This window comes from Oncorhynchus gorbuscha, unplaced genomic scaffold, assembly GCF_021184085.1.
Source record: "Oncorhynchus gorbuscha isolate QuinsamMale2020 ecotype Even-year unplaced genomic scaffold, OgorEven_v1.0 Un_scaffold_1823, whole genome shotgun sequence".
Taxonomy (NCBI): domain Eukaryota; kingdom Metazoa; phylum Chordata; class Actinopteri; order Salmoniformes; family Salmonidae; genus Oncorhynchus; species Oncorhynchus gorbuscha.
This window is the reverse complement of record NW_025746496.1, coordinates 67,583-92,500: the sequence shown is the minus strand read 5'-3', so window position 1 is coordinate 92,500 and position 24,918 is coordinate 67,583. Positions and strand designations below refer to the sequence as shown.

At 42.4% G+C, this 24,918-nt stretch overlaps 2 protein-coding genes across 2 annotated transcripts in view; both read left to right on the top strand.

Annotated features, from left to right (window-relative positions):
• LOC124024288 (zinc finger protein with KRAB and SCAN domains 8-like) overlaps nucleotides 1-5,558 on the top strand; it is an 8,206-nt gene extending 2,648 nt beyond the window's left edge. Inside the window, exons 2-3 of the mRNA XM_046338276.1 lie at nucleotides 3,460-4,333; nucleotides 4,377-5,558. Of these exons, the coding sequence (XP_046194232.1) occupies nucleotides 3,460-4,333; nucleotides 4,377-4,380 (878 nt within the window). The 3' untranslated portion in view covers nucleotides 4,381-5,558. The remainder of the gene's footprint in view (nucleotides 1-3,459; nucleotides 4,334-4,376) is intronic.
• A 4,487-nt stretch (nucleotides 5,559-10,045) lies between these two features.
• On the top strand, nucleotides 10,046-22,997 carry LOC124024289 (zinc finger protein 239-like). Its single transcript, XM_046338277.1, has 2 exons — nucleotides 10,046-10,567; nucleotides 21,429-22,997. Exons 1-2 carry the CDS (start codon nucleotides 10,261-10,263, stop codon nucleotides 22,178-22,180), a joined length of 1,059 nt encoding a protein of 352 aa, XP_046194233.1. The 5' UTR covers nucleotides 10,046-10,260; the 3' UTR covers nucleotides 22,181-22,997.
• The last annotated feature ends 1,921 nt before the right edge of the window (nucleotides 22,998-24,918 follow it).

The window sequence follows — 24,918 nt, the reverse complement described above, 5'->3', positions numbered from 1 at the left end:
TTGGATCTAATATCTCTAGTAATGAGACAGTTATCCTCCATGTTGGATCTAATATCTCTAGTAATGAGACACTTATCCTCCATGTTGGATCTAATATCTCTAGTAATGAGACAGTTATCCTCCATGTTGGATCTAATATCTCTAGTAATGAGACAGTTATCCTCCATGTTGGATCTAATATCTCTAGTAATGAGACAGTTATCCTCCATGTTGGATCTAATATCTCTAGTAATGAGACAGTTATCCTCCATGTTGGATCTAATATCTCTAGTAATGAGACAGTTATCCTCCATGTTGGATCTAATATCTCTAGTAATGAGATAGTTATCCTCCATGTTGGATCTAATATCTCTAGTAGTAAGACACTTATCCTCCATGTTGGATCTAATATCTTTAGCAATTAGACAGTTATCCTCCATGTTGGATCTAATATCTCTATTAATGAGACACTTATCCTCCATGTTGGATCTAGTATCAGTTATCTCCATGTTGGATCTAATATCTCTAGTAATGAACAGTTATCCTCCATGTTGGATCTAATATCTCTAGTAATAAGACACTTATCCTCCATGTTGGATCTAATATCTCTAGTAATGAGACAGTTATCCTCCATGTTGGATCTAATATCTCTAGTAATAAGACAGTTATCCTCCATGTTGGATCTAATATCTCTAGTAATGAGACAGTTATCCTCCATGTTGGATCTAATATCTCTAGTAATGAGACAGTTATCCTCCATGTTGGATCTAATATCTCTAGTAATGAGACACTTATCCTCCATGTTGGATCTAATATCTCTAGTAATGAGACACTTATCCTCCATGTTGGATCTAATATCTCTAGTAATGAGACAGTTATCCTCCATGTTGGATCTAATATCTCTAGTAATGAGACAGTTATCCTCCATGTTGGATCTAATATCTCTAGTAATGAGACAGTTATCCTCCATGTTGGATCTAATATCTCTAGTAGTTATCCTTCATGTTGGATCTAAATATCCTCCATGTTGGATCTAATATCTTTAGCAATAAGACACTTATCCTCCATGTTGGATCTAATATCTCTAGTAATGAGACAGTTATCCTCCATGTTGGATCTAATATCTCTATTAATGAGACACTTATCCTCCATGTTGGATCTAATATCCCTGGTAGTAAGACACTTATCCACCATGTTGGATCTAATATCCCTGGTAGTAAGACACTTATCCTCCATGTTGGATCTAATATCCCTAGTAGTAAACACTTATCCTTCATGTTGGATCTAATATCTCTAGCAATAAGACAGTTATCCTCCATGTTGGATCTAATATCTTTAGCAATAAGACAGTTATCGTCCATGTTGGATCTAATATCTCTAGCAATAAGACAGTTATGCTCCATGTTGGATCTAATATCTTTAGCAATAAGACACTTATCCTCCATGTTGGATCTAGTATCTCTAGCAATAAGACAGTTATCCTCCATGTTGGATCTAATCTCTTTAGCAATAAGACACTTATCCTCCATGTTGGATCTAATATCTCTAGTAATGAGACAGTTATCCTCCATGTTGGATCTAATATCTCTAGTAATGAGACACTTATCCTCCATGTTGGATCTAATATCCCTAGTAGTAAGACACTTATTCTCCATGTTGGATCTAATATCTCTAGTAGTAAAACACTTATCCTCCATGTTGGATCTAATATCTCTAGTAATGAGACACTTATCCTCCATGTTTGATCTAATATCCCTAGTAATGAGACACTTATCCTCCATGTTGGATCTAATATCTCTAGTAATGAGACACTTATCCTCCATGTTGGATCAAATATCCCTAGTAGTAAGACACCTATCCTCCATGTTGGATCTAATATCTTTAGCAATGAGACAGTTATCCTCCATGTTGGATCTAATATCTTTAGCAATGAGACAGTTATCCTCCATGTTGGATCTAATATCTTTAGCAATAAGACACTTATCCTCCATGTTGGATCTAATATCTTTAGCAATAAGACAGTTATGCTCCATGTTGGATCTAATATCTCTAGTAGTAAGATACTTATCCTCCATGTTGGATCTAATATCTCTAGTAGTAAGACACTTATCCTCCATGTTGGATCTAATATCCCTAGTAGTAAGACAGTTATCCTCCATGTTGGATCTAATATCTTTAGCAATAAGACAGTTATCCTCCATGTTGGATCTAATATCTTTAGCACTAAGACACTTATCCTCCATGTTGGATCTAATATCTTTAGCAATGAGACAGTTATCCTCCATGTTGGATCTAATATCTTTAGCAATAAGACACTTATCCTCCATGTTGGATCTAATATCTCTAGTAGTAAGACACCTATCCTCCATGTTGGATCTAATATCTCTAGTAATGAGACAGTTATCCTCCATGTTGGATCTAATATCTCTAGTAATGAGACACTTATCCTCCATGTTGGATCTAATATCTCTAGTAATGAGACAGTTATCCTCCATGTTGGATCTAATATCTCTATTAATGAGACACTTATCCTCCATGTTGGATCTAATATCCCTGGTAGTAAGACACTTATCCACCATGTTGGATCTAATATCCCTGGTAGTAAGACACTTATCCTCCATGTTGGATCTAATATCTTTAGCAATAAGACACTTATCCTCCGTGTTGGATCTAATATCTTTAGCAATAAGACACTTATCCTCCATGTTGGATCTAATATCTTTAGCAATGAGACAGTTATCCTCCATGTTGGATCTAATATCTTTAGCAATAAGACACTTATCCTCCATGTTGGATCTAATATCTCTAGTAGTAAGACACCTATCCTCCATGTTGGATCTAATATCTCTAGTAATGAGACAGTTATCCTCCATGTTGGATCTAATATCTCTAGTAATGAGACACTTATCCTCCATGTTGGATCTAATATCTCTAGTAATGAGACAGTTATCCTCCATGTTGGATCTAATATCTCTATTAATGAGACACTTATCCTCCATGTTGGATCTAATATCCCTGGTAGTAAGACACTTATCCACCATGTTGGATCTAATATCCCTGGTAGTAAGACACTTATCCTCCATGTTGGATCTAATATCTTTAGCAATAAGACACTTATCCTCCGTGTTGGATCTAATATCTTTAGCAATAAGACACTTATCCTCCATGTTGGATCTAATATCTTTAGCAATAAGACACTTATCCTCCATGTTGGATCTAATATCTTTAGCAATAAGACACTTATCCTCCATGTTGGATCTAATGTCTTTAGCAATAAGACACTTATCCTCCATGTTGGATCTAATATCTTTAGCAATAAGACAGTTATCCTCCATGTTTGATCTAATATCTCTAGCACTAAGACACTTATCCTCCATGTTGGATCTAATATCTTTCTTCAGAGATGCCTTATTAAAACAAGAGACTGAGGTCGCAGTAGAAGGTCACGGGGTTAACCGTCTGACTCTGTCGTTCACACAGGAGAGACACGTGACAATCGTGGATCCTCTGGGGAGCCTCAACGACATCATGACTCTGACGAGGCAGAGGAGAGTCTCTCCGCATCAGAACACCTCAAGAAACACCAGCGGAGACCCAAAACGAAAACTCACTGCTGCTCTGATTGTGGGAAAGGTTACAAATATTCATCAGCTCTTAAAAAACACCAGAGGTTCCACACCGGAGAGAAAGTATACCACTGCTCAGACTGTGGGAGGAGGTTTACTTCCTCAGTCGGAATGCAATTACATCAGAGAACCCACACCGGAGAGAAACCGTACCACTGCTCAGATTGCGGGATGGGTTTTACTACCTCATGTAGACTGATATCACATCAGAGAATCCACACTGGAGAGAAACCATACATATGCTCTGACTGTGGGATGAGTTTTACAACCTCAGGTGGAATGATATCACACCAGAGAGTACACACGGAGAAGACTTTTGCTGCCCGGACAGCCCTGGCTACTCACAAACGAATCCACACTAGGGAGAAACCGTTTCACTGCTCCGACTGTGGAATGAGCTATATTACCTTCAGCGGCCTGAAAACACACCAGGCTAAACATACCGGGGAGAAACCGTATAGCTGTGATGTATGTGGGGATAGTTTTTCTCTCTCCACAACCCTATCTATTCATAAACGAATACACACAGGTGAGAAACCTTACCACTGCCTTGACTGTGGAATTAGCTTTTCTGCCTCAAGTGGCCTGAGAAGACACCAGAGAAAACATACAGGAGAGAAGCCTTATAGCTGTGATCAGTGTGGGAAGGGTTTTCTTCGATCAGACTCCCTGGCAAAACACAAGGCAAGAGCCACAGAGTGTGGAATGATCTCCAATACTCGACCTGGGTAGTAGAACAGAGTGTGGAATGATCTCCAATACTCGACCTGGGTAGTAGAACAGAGTGTGGAATGATCTATTTGTGATAACTTTTGATGTGTGTGTGTGTGTGTGTGTGTGTGTGTGTGTGTGTGTGTGTGTGTGTGTGTGTGTGTGTGTGTGTGTGTGTGTGTGTGTGTGTGTGTGTGTGTGTGTGTGTGTGTGTTCAACTTGTATTTAAAAATCCTACCACTTTTGATTGATCTAATGTCTAATGATCCCAATTTAAATGTTGTAAATGGTGGAACATTTATAGAAAATGTTATAGATGGAGCATCAGCACAATAAATGTGATGTTTTGGTGTAGTTGGAGACCCTAGAAGCTTTCACATTCCAGATGTTGCTGCATACTAACAGAAAAATGAGTTTCTAATATCATGTAGCCTCCGACTCCAAGTTTCACTGGCGTTGCTCTCCAAAACCCTGAGGAAGTTAATGTTGGAAAAGTAGGTATGAAAGCATCACGATGCTGGCTGATTGGCTGAGAGTATACTCCATTTTTCCAAATCAACCATCTTTTACACCCCCTCTTCAGAAACAGAGTAAGCTAAGAAAACTCATTTCAGTCTTCTAGAAACCCTGGGGCCCTAATCCCTTTCCCTGGAACACTAACCCTGGGACCCTGACCCTGGAACCCTAACCCTGGAATCCTGACCCTGGGACCCTAACCCTGGAACACTAACCCTGGGACCCTGACCCTGGGACCCTAATCCCTTTCCCTGGAACACTAACCCTGGGACCCTGACCCTGGGACCCTAACCCCTTTCCCTGGGTAAACTCGGAACATTGTTATACGTGTAAGTAAATAAAGGAGTGGAATAGAGACTGTTTTTATGTCAAGAGGTTAATGGGTCTCTATAGAAAGACAGATGCTAGCCTAGCTGGGTACGTTAGCTTGCTAGACTAGCTGGGTAATGGCTGTGGAATGTGTTGGGTGGACTGGAGGAGATCACAGGATTACTATAGGGGAAGCGGATGGACATCTGTGGATTAGGCGAAAGAGGGGTTGAGGTCAGGTCAGATCCCCTGAAGGGAGTAATTACGGTTCATTACCCTATTACCCTGTCAAACAATTAGATGTAAGGATTGGAGAGGAGTGTCCCAAGTGGTGTGTATATACTGGTGATGGTGGAAACATGTTGTTGTCTGAATTACAGCTGTAACGACCCTTTGGGAGAAAATTAAACTTGCTTAAGCTTCTCTAGTGTCTGTGAGTTATTTACTCTGAAAAACAGATGGTTTGAATATGCCAGTCCATCAATGATGATTCCCAATCAAAATTTACTGAGCTTCAGAAATTATCACAAAAAAAACAATGAATATATGAGTTGTGCAAGGTTGGTAGAGTCTTATTCAAAACCCAACCAACCAAATAAAAGAGACCCAGAAAACCTAAGCTTATGCCAGTGTGGCTATCAAGAATGATGCAGTGACCAAAAGATTATCAGAGGGATTTTCAGGCTGAACTGATGGTGAGTCCATTTCGAAGACAGCTGAGAAGTGATGCTATACCATAGATTATTTTTTCCCTTCACAACAAAACATTCTTAACATTAGTTAGCTTGCTAGCCTGGCTGGGTAAGTTAGCTTGCTAGCCTGGCTGGGTAAGTTAGTTTGCTAGCCTGGCTGGGTAAGTTAGCTTGCTAGCCTGGCCGGGTAAGTTAGCTTGCTAGCCTGGCCGGGTAAGTTGGCTTGCTAGCCTGGCCGGGTAAGTTAGCTTGCTAGCCTGGCTGGGTAAGTTAGCTTGCTAGCCTGGCTGGGTAAGTTAGTTTGCTAGCCTGGCTGGGTAAGTTAGTTTGCTAGCCTGGCTGGGTAAGTTAGCTTGCTAGCCTGGCTGGGTAAGTTAGCTTGCTAGACTGGCTGGGTAAGTTAGCTTGCTAGCCTGGCTGGGTAAGTTAGCTTGCTAGCCTGGCTGGGTAAGTTAGCTTGCTAGCCTGGCTGGGTAAGTTAGCTTGCTAGCCTGGCTGGGTAAGTTAGTTTGCTAGCCTGGCTGGGTGAGTTAGCTTGCTAGCCTGGCTGGGTGAGTTAGCTTGCTAGCCTGGCTGGGTGAGTTAGCTTGCTAGCCTGGTTGGGTGAGTTAGCTTGCTAGCCTGGTTGGGTGAGTTAGCTTGCTAGCCTGGCTGGGTGAGTTAGCTTGCTAGCCTGGCTGGGTGAGTTAGCTTGCTAGCCTGGCTGGGTAAGTTAGCTTGCTAGCCTGGCTGGGTAAGTTAGCTTGCTAGCCTGGGCCTGGCTGGGTGAGTTAGCTTGCTAGCCTGGGCCTGGCTGGGTGAGTTAGCTTGCTAGCCTGGCTGGGTGAGTTAGCTTGCTAGCCTGGCTGGGTGAGTTAGCTTGCTAGCCTGGCTGGGTGAGTTAGCTTGCTAGCCTGGCTGGGTAAGTTAGCTTGCTAGCCTGGCTGGGTAAGTTAGCTTGCTAGCCTGGCTGGGTAAGTTAGCTTGCTAGCCTGGCTGGTTCTGTATTAAACTCTGATTGCCATTAGCTAAATCATATAGATATTTACACATTGTTAATCAATTTCACTTACGCCACGGTACTGGTAGTCACTGCTAGACTGGTAGCTACCTTCAGCAGATACTTTTAGACTTTTACTCAAGTAGTATTTTACTGGGTGACTTTTACTTGAGTCATTTTACAGCAGCAAGATTTGTGGCCCGTTGCCATGAGAACAGGGCAACCAGTGGAACACGAACAACATTGTAAATACCACCTATATTTATTTGTTTATTTATTTAGATTACTGTTTCGTACTACAACTATTTGCACATTGCTAAAACACTGGTAATTTTAACACTCAATGTATTTGACATGTTTACATTTGTTGTTCTCACAGTTCTGGGTGACTTTAACCTCCCCACGTCTACCTTTGACTCATTCCTCTCTGCCTCCTTCTTTCCACTCCTCTCCTCTTTTGACCTCACCCTCTCACCTTCCCCCCCTACTCACAAGGCAGGCAATACGCTCGACCTCATCTTTACTAGATGCTGTTCTTCCACTAACCTCATTGCAACTCCCCTCCAAGTCTCCGACCACTACCTTGTATCCTTTTCCCTCTCGCTCTCATCCAACACTTCCCACACTGCCCCTACTCGGATGGTATCGCGCCGTCCCAACCTTCGCTCTCTCTCCCCCGCTACTCTCTCCTCTTCCATCCTATCATCTCTTCCCTCTGCTCAAACCTTCTCCAACCTATCTCCTGATTCTGCCTCCTCAACGCTCCTCTCCTCCCTTTCTGCATCCTTTGACTCTCTATGTCCCCTATCTTCCAGGCCGGCTCGGTCCTCCCCTCCCGCTCCGTGGCTTGACGACTCATTGCGAGCTCACAGAACAGGGCTCCGGGCAGCCGAGCGGAAATGGAGGAAAACTCGCCTCCCTGCGGACCTGGCATCCTTTCGCTCCCTCCTCTCTACATTTTCCTCCTCTGTCTCTGCTGCTAAAACCACTTTCTACCACTCTAAATTTCAAGCATCTGCCTCTAACCCTAGGAAGCTCTTTGCCACCTTCTCCTCCCTCCTGAATCCTCCTCCCCCTCCCCCCTCCTCCCTCTCTGCAGATGACTTCGTCAACCATTTTGAAAAGAAGGTCGACGACATCCGATCCTCGTTTGCTAAGTCAAACGACACTGCTGGTTCTGCTCACACTGCCCTACCCTGTGCTCTGACCTCTTTCTCCCCTCTCTCTCCAGATGAAATCTCGCGTCTTGTGACGGCCGGCCGCCCAACAACCTGCCCGCTCGACCCTATCCCCTCCTCTCTTCTCCAGACCATTTCCGGAGACCTTCTCCCTTACCTCACCTCGCTCATCAACTTATCCCTGACCGCTGGCTACGTCCCTTCCGTCTTCAAGAGAGCGAGAGTTGCACCCCTTCTGAAAAAACCTACACTCGATCCCTCCGATGTTAACAACTACAGACCAGTATCCCTTCTTTCTTTTCTCTCCAAAACTCTTGAACGTGCCGTCCTTGGTCAGCTCTCCCGCTATCTCTCTCAGAATGACCTGCTTGATCCAAATCAGTCAGGTTTCAAGACTAGTCATTCAACTGAGACTGCTCTTCTCTGTATCACGGAGGCGCTCCGCACCGCTAAAGCTAACTCTCTCTCCTCTGCTCTCATCCTTCTAGACCTATCGGCTGCCTTCGATACTGTGAACCATCAGATCCTCCTCTCCACCCTCTCCGAGTTGGGCATCTCTGGCGCGGCCCACGCTTGGATTGCGTCCTACCTGACAGGTCGCTCCTACCAGGTGGCGTGGCGAGAATCTGTCTCCTCACCACGCGCTCTCACCACTGGTGTCCCCCAGGGCTCTGTTCTAGGCCCTCTCCTATTCTCGCTATACACCAAGTCACTTGGCTCTGTCATAACCTCACATGGTCTCTCCTATCATTGCTATGCAGACGACACACAATTAATCTTCTCCTTTCCCCTTCTGATGACCAGGTGGCGAATCGCATCTCTGCATGTCTGGCAGACATATCAGTGTGGATGACGGATCACCACCTCAAGCTGAACTTCGGCAAGACGGAGCTGCTCTTCCTCCCGGGGAAGGACTGCCCGTTCCATGATCTCGCCATCACGGTTGACAACTCCATTGTGTCCTCCTCCCAGAGCGCTAAGAACCTTGGTGTGATCCTGGACAACACCCTGTCGTTCTCAACTAACATCAAGACGGTGGCACGTTCCTGTAGGTTCATGCTCTACAACATCCGCAGAGTACGACCCTGCCTCACACAGGAAGCGGCGCAGGTCCTAATCCAGGCACTTGTCATCTCCCGTCTGGATTACTGCAACTCGCTGTTGGCTGGGCTCCCTGCCTGTGCCATTAAACCCCTACAACTCATCCAGAACGCCGCAGCCCGTCTAGTGTTCAACCTTCCCAAGTTCTCTCACGTCACCCCGCTCCTCCGCTCTCTCCACTGGCTTCCAGTTGAAGCTCGCATCCGCTACAAGACCATGGTGCTTGCCTACGGAGCTGTGAGGGGAACGGCACCTCAGTACCTCCAGGCTCTGATCAGGCCCTACACCCAAATAAGGGCACTGCGTTCATCCACCTCTGGCCTGCTCGTCTCCCTACCACTGAGGAAGTACAGTTCCCGCTCAGCCCAGTCAAAACTGTTCGCTGCTCTGGCTCCCCAATGGTGGAACAAACTCCCTCACGACGCCAGGACAGCGGAGTCAATCACCACCTTCCGGAGACACCTGAAACCCTACCTCTTTAAGGAATACTTAGGATAGGATAAAGTAATCCTTCTCACCCCCCCCCCCCCTTAAAATATTTAGATGCACTATTGTAAAGTGGCTGTTCCACTGGATGTCATAAGGTGAATGCACCAATTTGTAAGTCGCTCTGGATAAGAGCGTCTGCTAAATGACTTAAATGTAAATGTAAATGTAAATGTTGTTTGGGTTGTTTTGTTTCCATGGCAATAAAGCCAATTTGAAATTAATTCCCTTTTTTTATGTAGGTTTCATATAATGTTATAATATTATGATTGAAATCAAATAAAAACAATCGTTTAAAAGTTATTTACTTACTTTTTAAAATTTAATTTAAATTTTAAATCTACATTTCTCTCAACTGCGTTACCCACTCCAGTCAGCAGATGGCGGTCTGAGACTTTAAGGTGATGCTGTTGGTGTGACGTATAATGTAGTGGACGGAACGCTTCTTTCATCAGCAGCAACAGTTAGTCAGCCATCTCGGTAGCTTGATAGAGGAAATAGCCGAACCAATATAGCTCTTTAGACGCTTTAGTGTATATTAGCCACTGTGTTTTAAAACCCACTTCTGTCGTCTAGATAGTTATCCGATTTAATTTCATATTTACGTTGTTATTGGTCAGCTAGCTGGCTTGTTAAGTTAGCATTAGCCTAGCTAGCTAACTGTTAGCCCTCATCCCCCGACCATGAGTTCACCAAGCTACTCTCCTCTTGATGAAGAGGAGGAGGAGGTCTGCTGGACGGAGAAAGAGGGTCTGTGGCTGAATGTTGTTGTGAAAGAGGAGAAGGAAGAAGAGGATGTCACAGTAACAAAAGTAGAGGAAGAGGAGGTTGTTACAGTAAAACAAGAAGTAGAGGGTGAGGATGTTACAGTGAAAGAAGAGGAGGACGCGTTCAGAGTGAAAGAGGAGGAAGGTATTACAGTAAAAGAAGAGGAGGGAGAGATAACTGTCATATTGGAAGAGGAAGAGGTTGGAGACCTGATTAACACCAGTAAGTAACGTCTTAATTACAGAAGCACACACTATGAATGCCTCATGCTCCTGGGACCTACTACAATACCCCGTTTGGAGGCACTTAAATCTTCACCCACCCTCTGAATAGGCACACATACCCAATCCATGTCTCGGTTGTCTCAGGGCTTTAAAAAATTTTTTTTTTAACCCGTCTCTTCCTTTTAATCTACTCTTGATTTTGAAGTGGATTTTAACAAGTGACATCAATGAGGGTCAGTCTGTCCTGGTAAGAGACGGTGTTTCCTGATGTTTTGTAAACTCTGTGTCTATGAGGCGTTTATCAGTTATATTCTTCAAGAATCAGTCGCTATATATGGATCTTTCTATAACGTCGAGTGCCAGCGAGGATTTCCTGTGGTGGACATCTTGTTACAGCTGTTTAATAAGTCATTAATAATAATGTCCCATTTTGTCATGTCGTTATAATAAGATATAAAGTAGGGACGATATTATTCACTAAAAATGCCAACATCGGTATCGGCACAACGTCTAGTTTATTAAAGCCGATGTGCAAAACCGATGTCAAAGTATACTACGGAACGCCGTTTGGGTCTTTGTGTGTCAAAAAGATACGTGTCAAATAACACTATTTGATAATAACATAATAACACTATTTGATAATAACACAATAACACTATTTGATAATAACACTATTTGATAATAACACTATTTGATAATAACACTATTTGATAATAACATAATAACACTTTGATATTAACACTATTTGATAATAACACTATTTGATAATAACATTATTTGATAATAACACTATTTGACAATAACACTATTTGATAATAACACTATTTGATAATAACACTATTTGACAATAACATTATTTGATAATAACACTATTTGATAATAACACTATTTGACAATAACACTATTTGATAATAACACTATTTGATAATAACACTATTTGATAATAACACTATTTGATTATAACACTATTTGACAATAACACTATTTGATAATAACACTATTTGATAATAACACTATTTGACAATAACACTATTTGACAATAACACTATTTGACAATAACATAATAACACTATTTGATAATAACACAATAACACTATTTGATAATAACACTATTTGATAATAACACTATTTGATAATAACACTATTTGATAATAACATAATAACACTTTGATAATAACACTATTTGACAATAACACTATTTGATAATAACACTATTTGATAATAACACTATTTGACAATAACATTATTTGATAATAACACTATTTGATAATAACACTATTTGACAATAACACTATTTGATAATAACACTATTTGATAATAACACTATTTGATAATAACACTATTTGATTATAACACTATTTGACAATAACACTATTTGATAATAACACTATTTGATAATAACACTATTTGACAATAACACTATTTGACAATAACACTATTTGACAATAACACTATTTGATTATAACACTATTTGATTATAACACTATTTGATAATAACACTATTTGACAATAACACTATTTGACAATGACAATAACACTATTTGATAATAACACTATTTGATAATAACACTATTTGACAATAACACTATTTGATAATAACACTATTTGACAATAACACTATTTGATAATAACACTATTTGATAATAACACTATTTGACAATGACAATAACACTATTTGATAATAACACTATTTGATAATAACACTATTTGATAATAACACTATTTGATAATAACACTATTTGATTATAACACTATTTGATAATAACACTATTTGACAATAACACTATTTGATAATAACACTATTTGATTATAACACTATTTGATAATAACACTATTTGATAATAACACTATTTGATAATAACACTATTTGATTATAACACTATTTGATTATAACACTATTTGATTATAACACTATTTGATAATAACACTATTTGATAATAACACTATTTGATAATAACACTATTTGATTATAACACTATTTGATTATAACACTATTTGATAATAACACTATTTGATAATAACACTTTGATAATAACATAATAACACTATTTGATAATAACACTATTTGACAACACTATTTGATAATAACACTATTTGATAATAACACAATAACACTATTTGATAATAACACTATTTGACAACACTATTTGATAATAACACTATTTGATAATAACACTATTTGATAATAACACTATTTGATAATAACACTATTTGATAATAACATTATTTGATAATAACACTATTTGATTATAACACTATTTGATTATAACACTATTTGATAATAACACTTTGATAATAACATAATAACACTATTTGATAATAACACTATTTGATAATAACACTATTTGATAATAACACTATTTGACAATAACACAATAACACTATTTGATAATAACACTATTTGATAATAACACTATTTGATAACACTATTTGATAATAACACTATTTGATAATAACACTATTTGATAATAACACTATTTGTTTATAACACTATTTGATAATAACACTATTTGATAATAACACTATTTGACAATAACACTATTTGACAATAACATAATAACACTATTTGATAATAACACTATTTGATAATAACACTATTTGATAATAACACTATTTGACAATAACACTATTTGATAATAACACTATTTGATAATAACACTATTTGATAACACTATTTGATAATAACACTATTTGATAATAACACTATTTGATAATAACACTATTTGTTTATAACACTATTTGATAATAACACTATTTGATAATAACATAATAACACTATTTGATAATAACACTATTTGATAATAACACTATTTGATAATAACACTATTTGATAATAACACTATTTGATAATAACACTATTTGATTATAACACTATTTGATAATAACACTATTTGATAATAACATAATAACACTATTTGATAATAACACTATTTGATAATAACACTATTTGATTATAACACTATTTGATAATAACATAATAACACTATTTGATAATAACACTATTTGATAATAACACTATTTGATAATAACACTATTTGATAATAACACTATTTGATAATAACACTATTTGATAATAACATAATAACACTATTTGATAATAACACTATTTGATAATAACACTATTTGATAATAACACTATTTGATAATAACACTATTTGATAATAACACTATTTGATAATAACACTATTTGATAATAACACGATTTGATAATAACACGATTTGATAATAACATAATAACACTATTTGATAATAACACTATTTGATAATAACATAATAACACTATTTGATAATAACACTATTTGACAATAACACTATTTGATAATAACACAATAACACTATTTGACAATAACACTATTTGATAATAACATAATAACACTATTTGATAATAACACTATTTGATAATAACACTATTTGACAATAACACTATTTGATAATAACACTATTTGACAATAACACTATTTGATAATAACACTATTTGACAATAACACTATTTGACAATAACACTATTTGATAATAACACTATTTGATAATAACACTATTTGATAATAACACTATTTGATAATAACACTATTTGACGTGTTAAATAAGCTTCTATTCCCTCACCCTTTATCTCATGTTTAAAAATCGGTGTCCGAAAATACCGATTACCGATTGTTATGAAAACTGGAAATCGGCCCTAATTAATTGGCCATTCTGATTCTGATTAATCGGTCGATCTCTACTCCAGTATCCCTGTACATTGTTAATATGGTACTGACCCTGTATATAGTCACCTTACCCCTATACATATCTACCTCCATCACTTCAGTATCCCTGTACATTGTTAATATGGTACTGACCCTGTATATAGTCACCTTACCCCTATACATATCTACCTCCATCACTCCAGTATCCCTGTACATTGTTAAATGGTACTGGAACAGACCCTGTATATAGTCACCTTACCCCTATACATATCTACCTCCATCACTCCAGTATCCCTGTCCCCTTCCCCCTATACATATCTACCTCCATCACTCCAGTATCCCTGTCTCCTTCCCCCTATACATATATACCTCCATCACTCCAGTATCCCTGTCTCCTTCCCCCTATACATATCTACCTCCATCACTTCAGTATCCCTATCACCTTACCCCTATACATATCTACCTCCATCACTCCAGTACCCCTGTCCCCTTCCCCCTATACATATCTACCTCCATCACTTCAGTATCCCTGTACATTGTTAATATGGTACTGACCCTGTATATAGTCACCTTACCCCTATACATATCTACCTCCATCACTACAGTATCCTTGTCTCCTTCCCCCTATACATATCTACCTCCATCACTCCAGTATCCCTGCCCCCTTACCCCTATATATATCTACCTCCATCACTCCAGTATCCCTGTCCCCTTGCCCCTATACATATCTACCTCCATCACTCCAGTATCCCTGCCCCCTTACCCCTATACATATCTACCTCCATCACTCCAGTATCCCTGTCTCCTTCCCCCTATACATATCTACCTCCATCACTCCAGTATCCCTGTCTCCTTCCCACTATACATATCTACCTCCATCACTCCAGTATCCCTGTCTCCTTACCCCTATACATATCTACCTCCATCACTCCAGTATCCCTGTCCCCTTCCCCCTATACATATCTACCTCCATCAATCCAGTATCCCTGTCTCCTTCCACCTATACATATCTACCTCCATCACTCCAGTATCCCTGTCTCCTTACCCCTATACATATCTACCTCCATCACTCCAGTATCCCTGTCCCCTTCCCCCTATACATATCTACCTCCATCAATCCAGTATCCCTGTCTCCTTCCCCCTATACATATCTACCTCCATCACTCCAGTATCCCTGTCTCCTATACATATCTACCTCCATCACTCCAGTATCCCTGTCCCCTTCCCCCTATACATATCTACCTCCATCACTCCAGTATCCCTGCACATTGTTAATATGGTACGGACCCTGTATATAGTCACCTTACCCCTATACATATCTACCTCCATCACTCCAGTATCCCTGTCCCCTTACCCCTATACATATCTACCTCCATCACTCCAGTATCCCTGTCACCTTCCCCCTATACATATCTACCTCCATCACTCCAGTATCCCTGTCCCCTTCCCCCTATACATATCTACCTCCATCACTCCAGTATCCCTGTCTCCTTCCCCCTATACATATCTACCTCCATCACTCCAGTATCCCTGTCTCCTTCCCCCTATACATATCTACCTCCATCACTCCAGTATCCCTGTCTCCTTCCCCCTATACATATCTACCTCCATCACTCCAGTATCCCTGTCTCCTTCCCCCTATACATATCTACCTCCATCACTCCAGTATCCCTGTCCCCTTCCCCCTATACATATCTACCTCCATCACTCCAGTATCCCTGTCTCCTTCCCCCTATACATATCTACCTCCATCACTCCAGTATCCCTGTCCCCTTCCCCCTATACATATCTACCTCCATCACTCCAGTATCCCTGTCTCCTTCCCCCTATACATATCTACCTCCATCACTCCAGTATCCCTGTCTCCTTCCCCCTATACATATCTACCTCCATCACTCCAGTATCCCTGTCTCCTTCCCCCTATACATATCTACCTCCATCACTCCAGTATCCCTGTCTCCTTCCCCCTATACATATCTACCTCCATCACTCCAGTATCCCTGTCCCCTTCCCCCTATACATATCTACCTCCATCACTCCAGTATCCCTGTCTCCTTCCCCCTATACATATCTACCTCCATCACTCCAGTATCCCTGTCTCCTTCCCCCTATACATATCTACCTCTATCACTCCAGTATCCCTGTCTCCTATACATATCTACCTCCATCACTCCAGTATCCCTGTCTCCTTCCCCCTATACATATCTACCTCCATCACTCCAGTATCCCTGTCTCCTTCCCCCTATACATATCTACCTCCATCACTACAGTATCCCTGTCTCCTTCCCCCTATACATATCTACCTCCATCACTCCAGTATCCCTGTCTCCTTCCCCCTATACATATCTACCTCCATCACTCCAGTATCCCTGTCTCCTTCCCCCTATACATATCTACCTCCATCACTACAGTATCCCTGTCTCCTTACCCCTATATATATCTACCTCCATCACTCCAGTATCCCTGTCTCCTTACTTACTGACCCTGTATATAGTCCCCTTACCCCAATACATATCTACCTCCATCACTCCAGTATCCCTGTCCCCTTCCCCCTATACATATCTACCTCCATCACTACAGTATCCCTGTCTCCTTACCCCTATACATATCTACCTCCATCACTCCAGTATCCCTGTCTCCTTCCCCCTATACATATCTACCTCCATCACTCCAGTATCCCTGTCCCCTTCCCCCTATACATATCTACCTCCATCACTACAGTATCCCTGTCTCCTTCCCCCTATACATATCTACCTCCATCACTCCAGTATCCCTGTCTCCTTCCCCCTATACATATCTACCTCCATCACTCCAGTATCCCTGTCCCCTTCCCCCTATACATATCTACCTCCATCACTACAGTATCCCTGTCTCCTTACCCCTATACATATCTACCTCCATCACTCCAGTATCCCTGTCCCCTTCCCCCTATACATATCTACCTCCATCACTCCAGTATCCCTGTCTCCTTCCCCCTATACATATCTACCTCCATCACTCCAGTATCCCTGTCCCCTTCCCCCTATACATATCTACCTCCATCACTCCAGTATCCCTGTCCCCTTACTTACTGACCCTGTATATAGTCCCCTTACCCCAATACATATCTACCTCCATCACTCCAGTATCCCTGTCCCCTTCCCCCTATACATATCTACCTCCATCACTACAGTATCCCTGTCTCCTTCCCCCTATACATATCTACCTCCATCACTACAGTATCCCTGTCTCCTTACCCCTATACATATCTACCTCCATCACTCCAGTATCCCTGTCTCCTTCCCCCTATACATATCTACCTCCATCACTCCAGTATCCCTGTCCCCTTCCCCCTATACATATCTACCTCCATCACTACAGTATCCCTGTCTCCTTACCCCTATACATATCTACCTCCATCACTCCAGTATCCCTGTCTCCTTCCCCCTATACATATCTACCTCCATCACTCCAGTATCCCTGTCCCCTTCCCCCTATACATATCTACCTCCATCACTACAGTATCCCTGTCTCCTTCCCCCTATACATATCTACCTCCATCACTCCAGTATCCCTGTCTCCTTCCCCTATACATATCTACCTCCATCACTCCAGTATCCCTGTCCCCTTCCCCCTATACATATCTACCTCCATCACTACAGTATCCCTGTCTCCTTACCCCTATACATATCTACCTCCATCACTCCAGTATCCCTGTCCCCTTCCCCCTATACATATCTACCTCCATCACTCCAGTATCCCTGTCTCCTTCCCCCTATACATATCTACCTCCATCACTCCAGTATCCCTGTCTCCTTACCCCTATACATATCGACCTCCATCACTCCAGTATCCCTGTCTCCTTACCCCTATACATATCTACCTCCATCACTCCAGTATCCCTGTCCCCTTCCTCCTATACATATCTACCTCCATCACTCCAGTATCCCTGTCCCCTTCCCCCTATACATATCTACCTCCATCACTACAGTATCCTTGTCTCCTTCCCCCTATACATATCTACCTCCATCACTCCAGTATCCCTGTCTCCTTCCCCCTATACAAATCTACCCCATCACTCCAGTATCCCTGTCTCCTTCCCCCTATACAAATCTACCCCCATCACTCCAGTATCCCTGTCTCCTTACCCCTATACATATCTACCTCCATCACTCCAGTATCCCTGTCTCCTTCCCCCTATACATATCTACCTCCATCAATCCAGTATCCCTGTCTCCTATACATATCTACCTCCATCACTCCAGTATCCCTGTCTCCTTCCCCCTATACATATCTACCTCCATCACTCCAGTATCCCTGTCTCCTTATCATTATACATATCGATAATGTAGTAAATGTACTGTAAATGAGTAGAGTATATAATTAATAGATAATGCACTGTGAATTAGTAGATAATGCACTGCGAATTTGTCACGTCTAATCAAGGTGGGTGGAATCAGGCGCAGAGAGCAAATAGCGATAATAAGTTTATTCTCCGGTGAACAAAAATAAACACGGTCAACCCAAATACAAACAGGGTGAAATTATCCAAAACAGTATAACAGACAAACCGGAGAATAATAAACACAAAAACACTGACAGACGAAATGAATGACAAAATAAACAATCCCGCACAAAACAAGGGCGGGAGAACCTACATTATATACAGACACTAATTAACTAAACAACACACAGGTGAAAACAATCTGACAAAACCAAGATACACGAAAAGGGATCGTAGCGGCTAGTAGGACGGTGACGACGACCGCCTGAACGGGCAGGAGAGCCAACCTCGGCGGAAGTCGTGACAGAATTTGTAGATAATGTACCGGGAATTAGTAGATAACGCACTGTGAATTAGTAGATAATGCATTGTGAATGCGTAGATAATGCATGGCGAATTAGTAGATAATGCACGGCGAATTAGTAGATAATGCACTGTGAATTAGTAGATAATGCACTGTGAATTAGTAGATCGTGCACTGTGAATTAGTAGATAATGAACTGTGAATTAGTAGATAATGCACGGCGAATTAGTAGATAATGCACTGTGAATTAGTAGATAATGCATTGTGAATTAGTAGATAATGCACCGGGAATTAATAGATAATGCACTGTGAATTAGTAGATAATGCACGGCGAATTAGTAGATAATGCACTGTGAATTAGTAGATAATGCACTGCGAATTAGACCATGCTCTGCAAATTTGCAGATAATGCACCACAAATTTGTAGATAATGTACCGCAAATTAGTAGATAATGTACCGGAAACTAGTAGATAATGCACGTCGAATTAGTAGATAATGCACTGCAAATTAGTAGACAATGCACTGCGAATTAGTAGATAATGCACTGCAAATTGGTAGATAATGCACGGTGAATTAGTAGATAATGCACTGCGAATTAGTAGATAATGCACTGCGAATTAGTAGGTAATGCATTGTGAAAAATGCAGATATAAACTCATCAATAAAACAAGCGTCCTCACTGTCAACTGCGTTTATTTTCATAAAACAATCAAAAGTAACAGTCAGTATCTGGTGTGGCCACCAGCTGCATTAAGTACTGCAGTGCATCTCCTCCTCATGGACTGCACCAGATTTTCCAGTTCTTACTGTGAGATGTTACCCCACTCTTCCACCAAGACACCTGCAAGTTCCCGGACAATTCTGGGGGGGGAATGGCCCTAGCCCTCACCCTCCGATCCAACAGGTCCCAGGCGTGCTCAATGGGATTGAGATCCGGGCTCTTCGCTTGCCATGGCAGAACACTGACATTCCTGTCTTGCAGGAAATCACGCACAGTACGAGCAGTATGGCTGGCGACATTGTCATGCTGGAGGGTCATGTCAGGGTGAGCGTGAAGGAAGGGTACAACATGAGAGAGGAGGACGTCTTCCCTGTAACGCACAGTGTTGAGATTGCCTGCAATGACAACAAGCTCAGTCCGATGATGCTGTGAAGCCCCGCCCCAGACCATGACGGACCCTCCACCTCCAAATCGATCCCGCTCCAGAGTACAGGCCTCGGTGTAACGCTCATTCCTCCATGATGCTGTGACACACCGCCCCCAGTCCATGACGGACCCTCCACCTCCAAATCGATCCCGCTCCAGAGTACAGGCCTCGATGTAACGCTCATTCCTTCGACAATAAACGCGACTCGTCACTGGCAAAAAGTGGGTGGGTTTGTGCCCATAGGCGACGTCGTTGCCGGTGATGTCTGGTGAGGACCTGCCTTACAACAGGCCTACAAGACCTCAGTCCAGCCTCTCTCAGACTATTACGGACGGTCTGAGCACTGATGGAGGGATTGTGCGTTCCTGGTGTAACTCAGCAGTTGTTGTTGCCATCCTGTACCTGTCCCGCAGGTGTGATGTTCAGATGTACCGATCCTGTGCAGGTGTTGTTACACGTGGTCTGCCATTGCGAGGACGATCAGCTGCCCGTCCTGTCTCCCTGTAGCGCTGTCTTAGGCGTCTCAGTACGGACATTGCAATTTATTGCCCTGGCCACATCTGCAGTCCTCATGCCTAAGGCACGTTCATGCAGATGAGCAGGGACCCTGGGCATCTTTCTTTTGGTGTTTTTTAGAGTCAGTAGAAAGGCCTCTTTAGTGTCCTAAGTTTTCATAACTGTGACCTTACTTGCCTGCTGTCTGGAAGCTGTTAGTGTCTTAATTAATGACCGTTCCACAGGTGCATGTTCATTAATTGTTTATGGTTCATTGAACAAGCATGGGAAACGGTGTTTAAACCCTTTACAATGAAGATCTGTGAAGTTATTTGGATTTTGACTTATTATCTTTGAAAGACGGTGTCCTGAAAAAGGGACGTTTCTTTTTTTTGCTGCGTTTACTACATCCGTAACTAGCGGTTTCCTCATTAGCAGGGAGGAGTTTCTACAACCGAATTGTACATCGTGCCGCAATTGTAGCTTAACACAGAAACGAGCCTACCTTGGTGACCAAAAGTCATCTGGCCCACTGCTTAGGATTTCAACAACTTGAATAACTTATTTCTCCATTTCTAGTTACCACTAACTACAATCATCAACTTTACTACTAAGTGGTATTTATTTTCAGACGTCAGTTGTTTTACAACTTCCTGCTCTGGGCATAAACTTTTACCTCAAATAAACAGTGGATTTCTGTTGTTGGCCTTTAATCATCTGTCTGACTTTGTTGTTCACACAGGAGAGAGACAAGACTATCGTGGATCCTCTGGGGAGCCTCAACAACATCATGATGCTGATGAGGCAGAGAAGAGTCTCTCGAGAGCAGAAAACCTAAAGAAACCCCAGCAGAGACCCACAGGGAAGAAATATCACCACTGCCCGGACTGTGGGAAGAGTTACTCAAGATCAGATTCACTAAAAGTACACTTGAGAATTCACACAGGAGAGAAACCTCACTGCTGCTCTGACTGTGGGAAGAGATTCACCTCTTCAGCAGACCTTAGAAGACATGAGAGAATCCATACAGGAGAAAAACCTTATAGCTGTAATCAATGTGGGAAGAGTTTCACAACATCTAGCCAGCTGACTATACACCAGAGAACACACACAGGAGAGAAGCCTTACCACTGCTCTGACTGTGGAAAGCGTTTTCTTAAGTCAGGACATTTAAAATCACACCAGAGAACACACACAGTAGAGAGACCTTATAGCTGTGATCAATGTGGGAAGAGTTTTACACACTCAAGCTGCCTGATAGTACACCAGAGAACACACACAGGAGAGAAACCTTATAGCTGTGATCAGTGTACGAAGAGTTTTGTTACTTCTAGCCGTCTGACTATACACCGGAGAACACACACAGGAGAGAAACCTTATGCCTGTGTTCAATGTGGGAAGGGTTTTGTTACATCTAGCAGTTTGATTATACACCAGCGGACACACAGGAGAGAAATCAATGTGGCAAGAGATACTCTGGTAAAAAATCTCTGATTAAACTATCAGAAAATACAGCCTCCCGTGTGGCGCAGTGGTCTAAGGCATCAGTGACAGTGTACTAGTCACGATATACACCCCCAAAGGGCCACGTCGTGACAGTGTACTAGTCACGATATACACCCCAAAGGGCCACGTCGTGACAGTGTACTAGTCACGATATACACCCCAAAGGGCCACGTCGTGACAGTGTACTAGTCACGATATACACCCCAAAGGGCCACGTCGTGACAGTGTACTAGTCACGATATACACCCCAAAGGGCCACGTCGTGACAGTGTACTAGTCACGATATACACCCCCAAAGGGCCACGTCGTGACAGTGTACTAGTCACGATATACACCCCAAAGGGCCACGTCGTGACAGTGTACTAGTCACGATATACACCCCAAAGGGCCACGTCGTGACAGTGTACTAGTCACGATATACACCCCAAAGGGCCACGTCGTGACAGTGTACTAGTCACGATATACACCCCAAAGGGCCACGTCGTGACAGTGTACTAGTCACGATATACACCCCCAAAGGACAACGTCGTGACAGTGTACTAGTCACGATATACACCCCAAAGGGCCACGTCGTGACAGTGTACTAGTCACGATATACACCCCCAAAGGGCAACGTCGGGACAGTGTACTAGTCACGATATACACCCCAAAGGGCCACGTCGTGACAGTGTACTAGTCACGATATACACCCCAAAGGGCCACGTCGTGACAGTGTACTAGTCACGATATACACCCCAAAGGGCCACGTCGTGACAGTGTACTAGTCACGATATACACCCCAAAGGACCACGTCGTGACAGTGTACTAGTCACGTATACACCCCAAAGGGCCACGTCGTGACAGTGTACTAGTCACGTTATACACCCCAAAGGGCAGTGTACAAGTCATGATATACACACAAAGGACCACGTCGTGACAGTGTACTAGTCACGATATACACCCCAAAGGGCCACGTCGTGACAGTGTACTAGTCACGATATACACCCCAAACAGTGTACTAGTCACGATATACACCCCAAAGGGCCACGTCGTGACAGTGTACTAGTCACGATATACACCCCAAAGGGCCACGTCGTGACAGTGTACTAGTCACGATATACACCCCAAAGGGCCACGTCGTGACAGTGTACTAGTCACGATATACACCCCAAAGGACCACGTCGTGACAGTGTACTAGTCACGATATACACCCCCAAAGGGCCACGTCGTGACAGTGTACTAGTCACGATATACACCCCAAAGGGCCACGTCGTGACAGTGTACTAGTCACGATATACACCCCAAAGGGCCACGTCGTGACAGTGTACTAGTCACGATATACACCCCAAAGGGCCACGTCGTGACAGTGTACTAGTCACGATATACACCCCAAAGGGCCACGTCGTGACCGTGTACTAGTCACGATATACACCCCAAAGGGCCACGTCGTGACAGTGTACTAGTCACGATATACACCCCAAAGGGCCACGTCGTGACAGTGTACTAGTCACGATATACACCCCCAAAGGACAACGTCGTGACAGTGTACTAGTCACGATATACACCCCAAAGGGCCACGTCGTGACAGTGTACTAGTCACGATATACACCCCAAAGGGCAACGTCGGGACAGTGTACTAGTCACGATATACACCCCAAAGGGCCACGTCGTGACAGTGTACTAGTCACGATATACACCCCAAAGGGCCACGTCGTGACAGTGTACTAGTCACGATATACACCCCAAAGGACCACGTCGTGACAGTGTACTAGTCACGATATACACCCCAAAGGGCCACGTCGTGACAGTGTACTAGTCACGTTATACACCCCCAAAGGGCCACGTCGTGACAGTGTACTAGTCACGATATACACCCCAAAGGGCCACGTCATGACAGTGTACTAGTCATGATATACACACCAAAGGACCACGTCGTGACAGTGTACTAGTCACACCCCAAAGGGCCACGTCGTGACAGTGTACTAGTCACGATATACACCCCAAAGGGCCACGTCGTGACAGTGTACTAGTCGCGATATACACCCCAAAGGGCCACGTCGTGACAGTGTACTAGTCACGATATACACCCCCAAAGGACCACGTCAGTGTACTAGTCACGATATACACCCCAAAGGGCCATGTCGTGACAGTGTACTAGTCACGATATACACCCCAAAGGGCCACGTCGTGACAGTGTACTAGTCACGATATACACCCCAAAGGGCCACGTCGTGACAGTGTACTAGTCACGATATACACACCAAAGGGCCACGTCGTGACAGTGTACTAGTCACGATATACACCCCAAAGGACCACGTCGTGACAGTGTACTAGTCACGATATACACCCCCAAAGGACAACGTCGTGACGTTGATAAGTGTTGTTGACATGAAGAACATTCACTTGCTGCCTCATCGATCTTCCCAAATGTATTAATCCACCTTGTCAGAGGAAGAAAACACAGTTGCTGATTGTAAAATCCCCCAAGAACACTGTGGCCTCCATCATTCTTGAATGGAACCACCAAGACTCTTCCTTGACCTCGCCGCCCGGCCCAACTGAGCAATTTTTGGAGAAGGGCCTTGGTCAGGGAGGTGACCAAGAACACGATGGTCACTCTGACAGAGCTCTAGTTCCTCTGTGGAGATGGGAGAACCTTCCAGAAGGACAACCATCTCTGAAGCACTCCCTATAAATCAGGCTTTTATGGCAGAGTCGGTCAGTCAAAAGCCACACCTCAGTAAAAG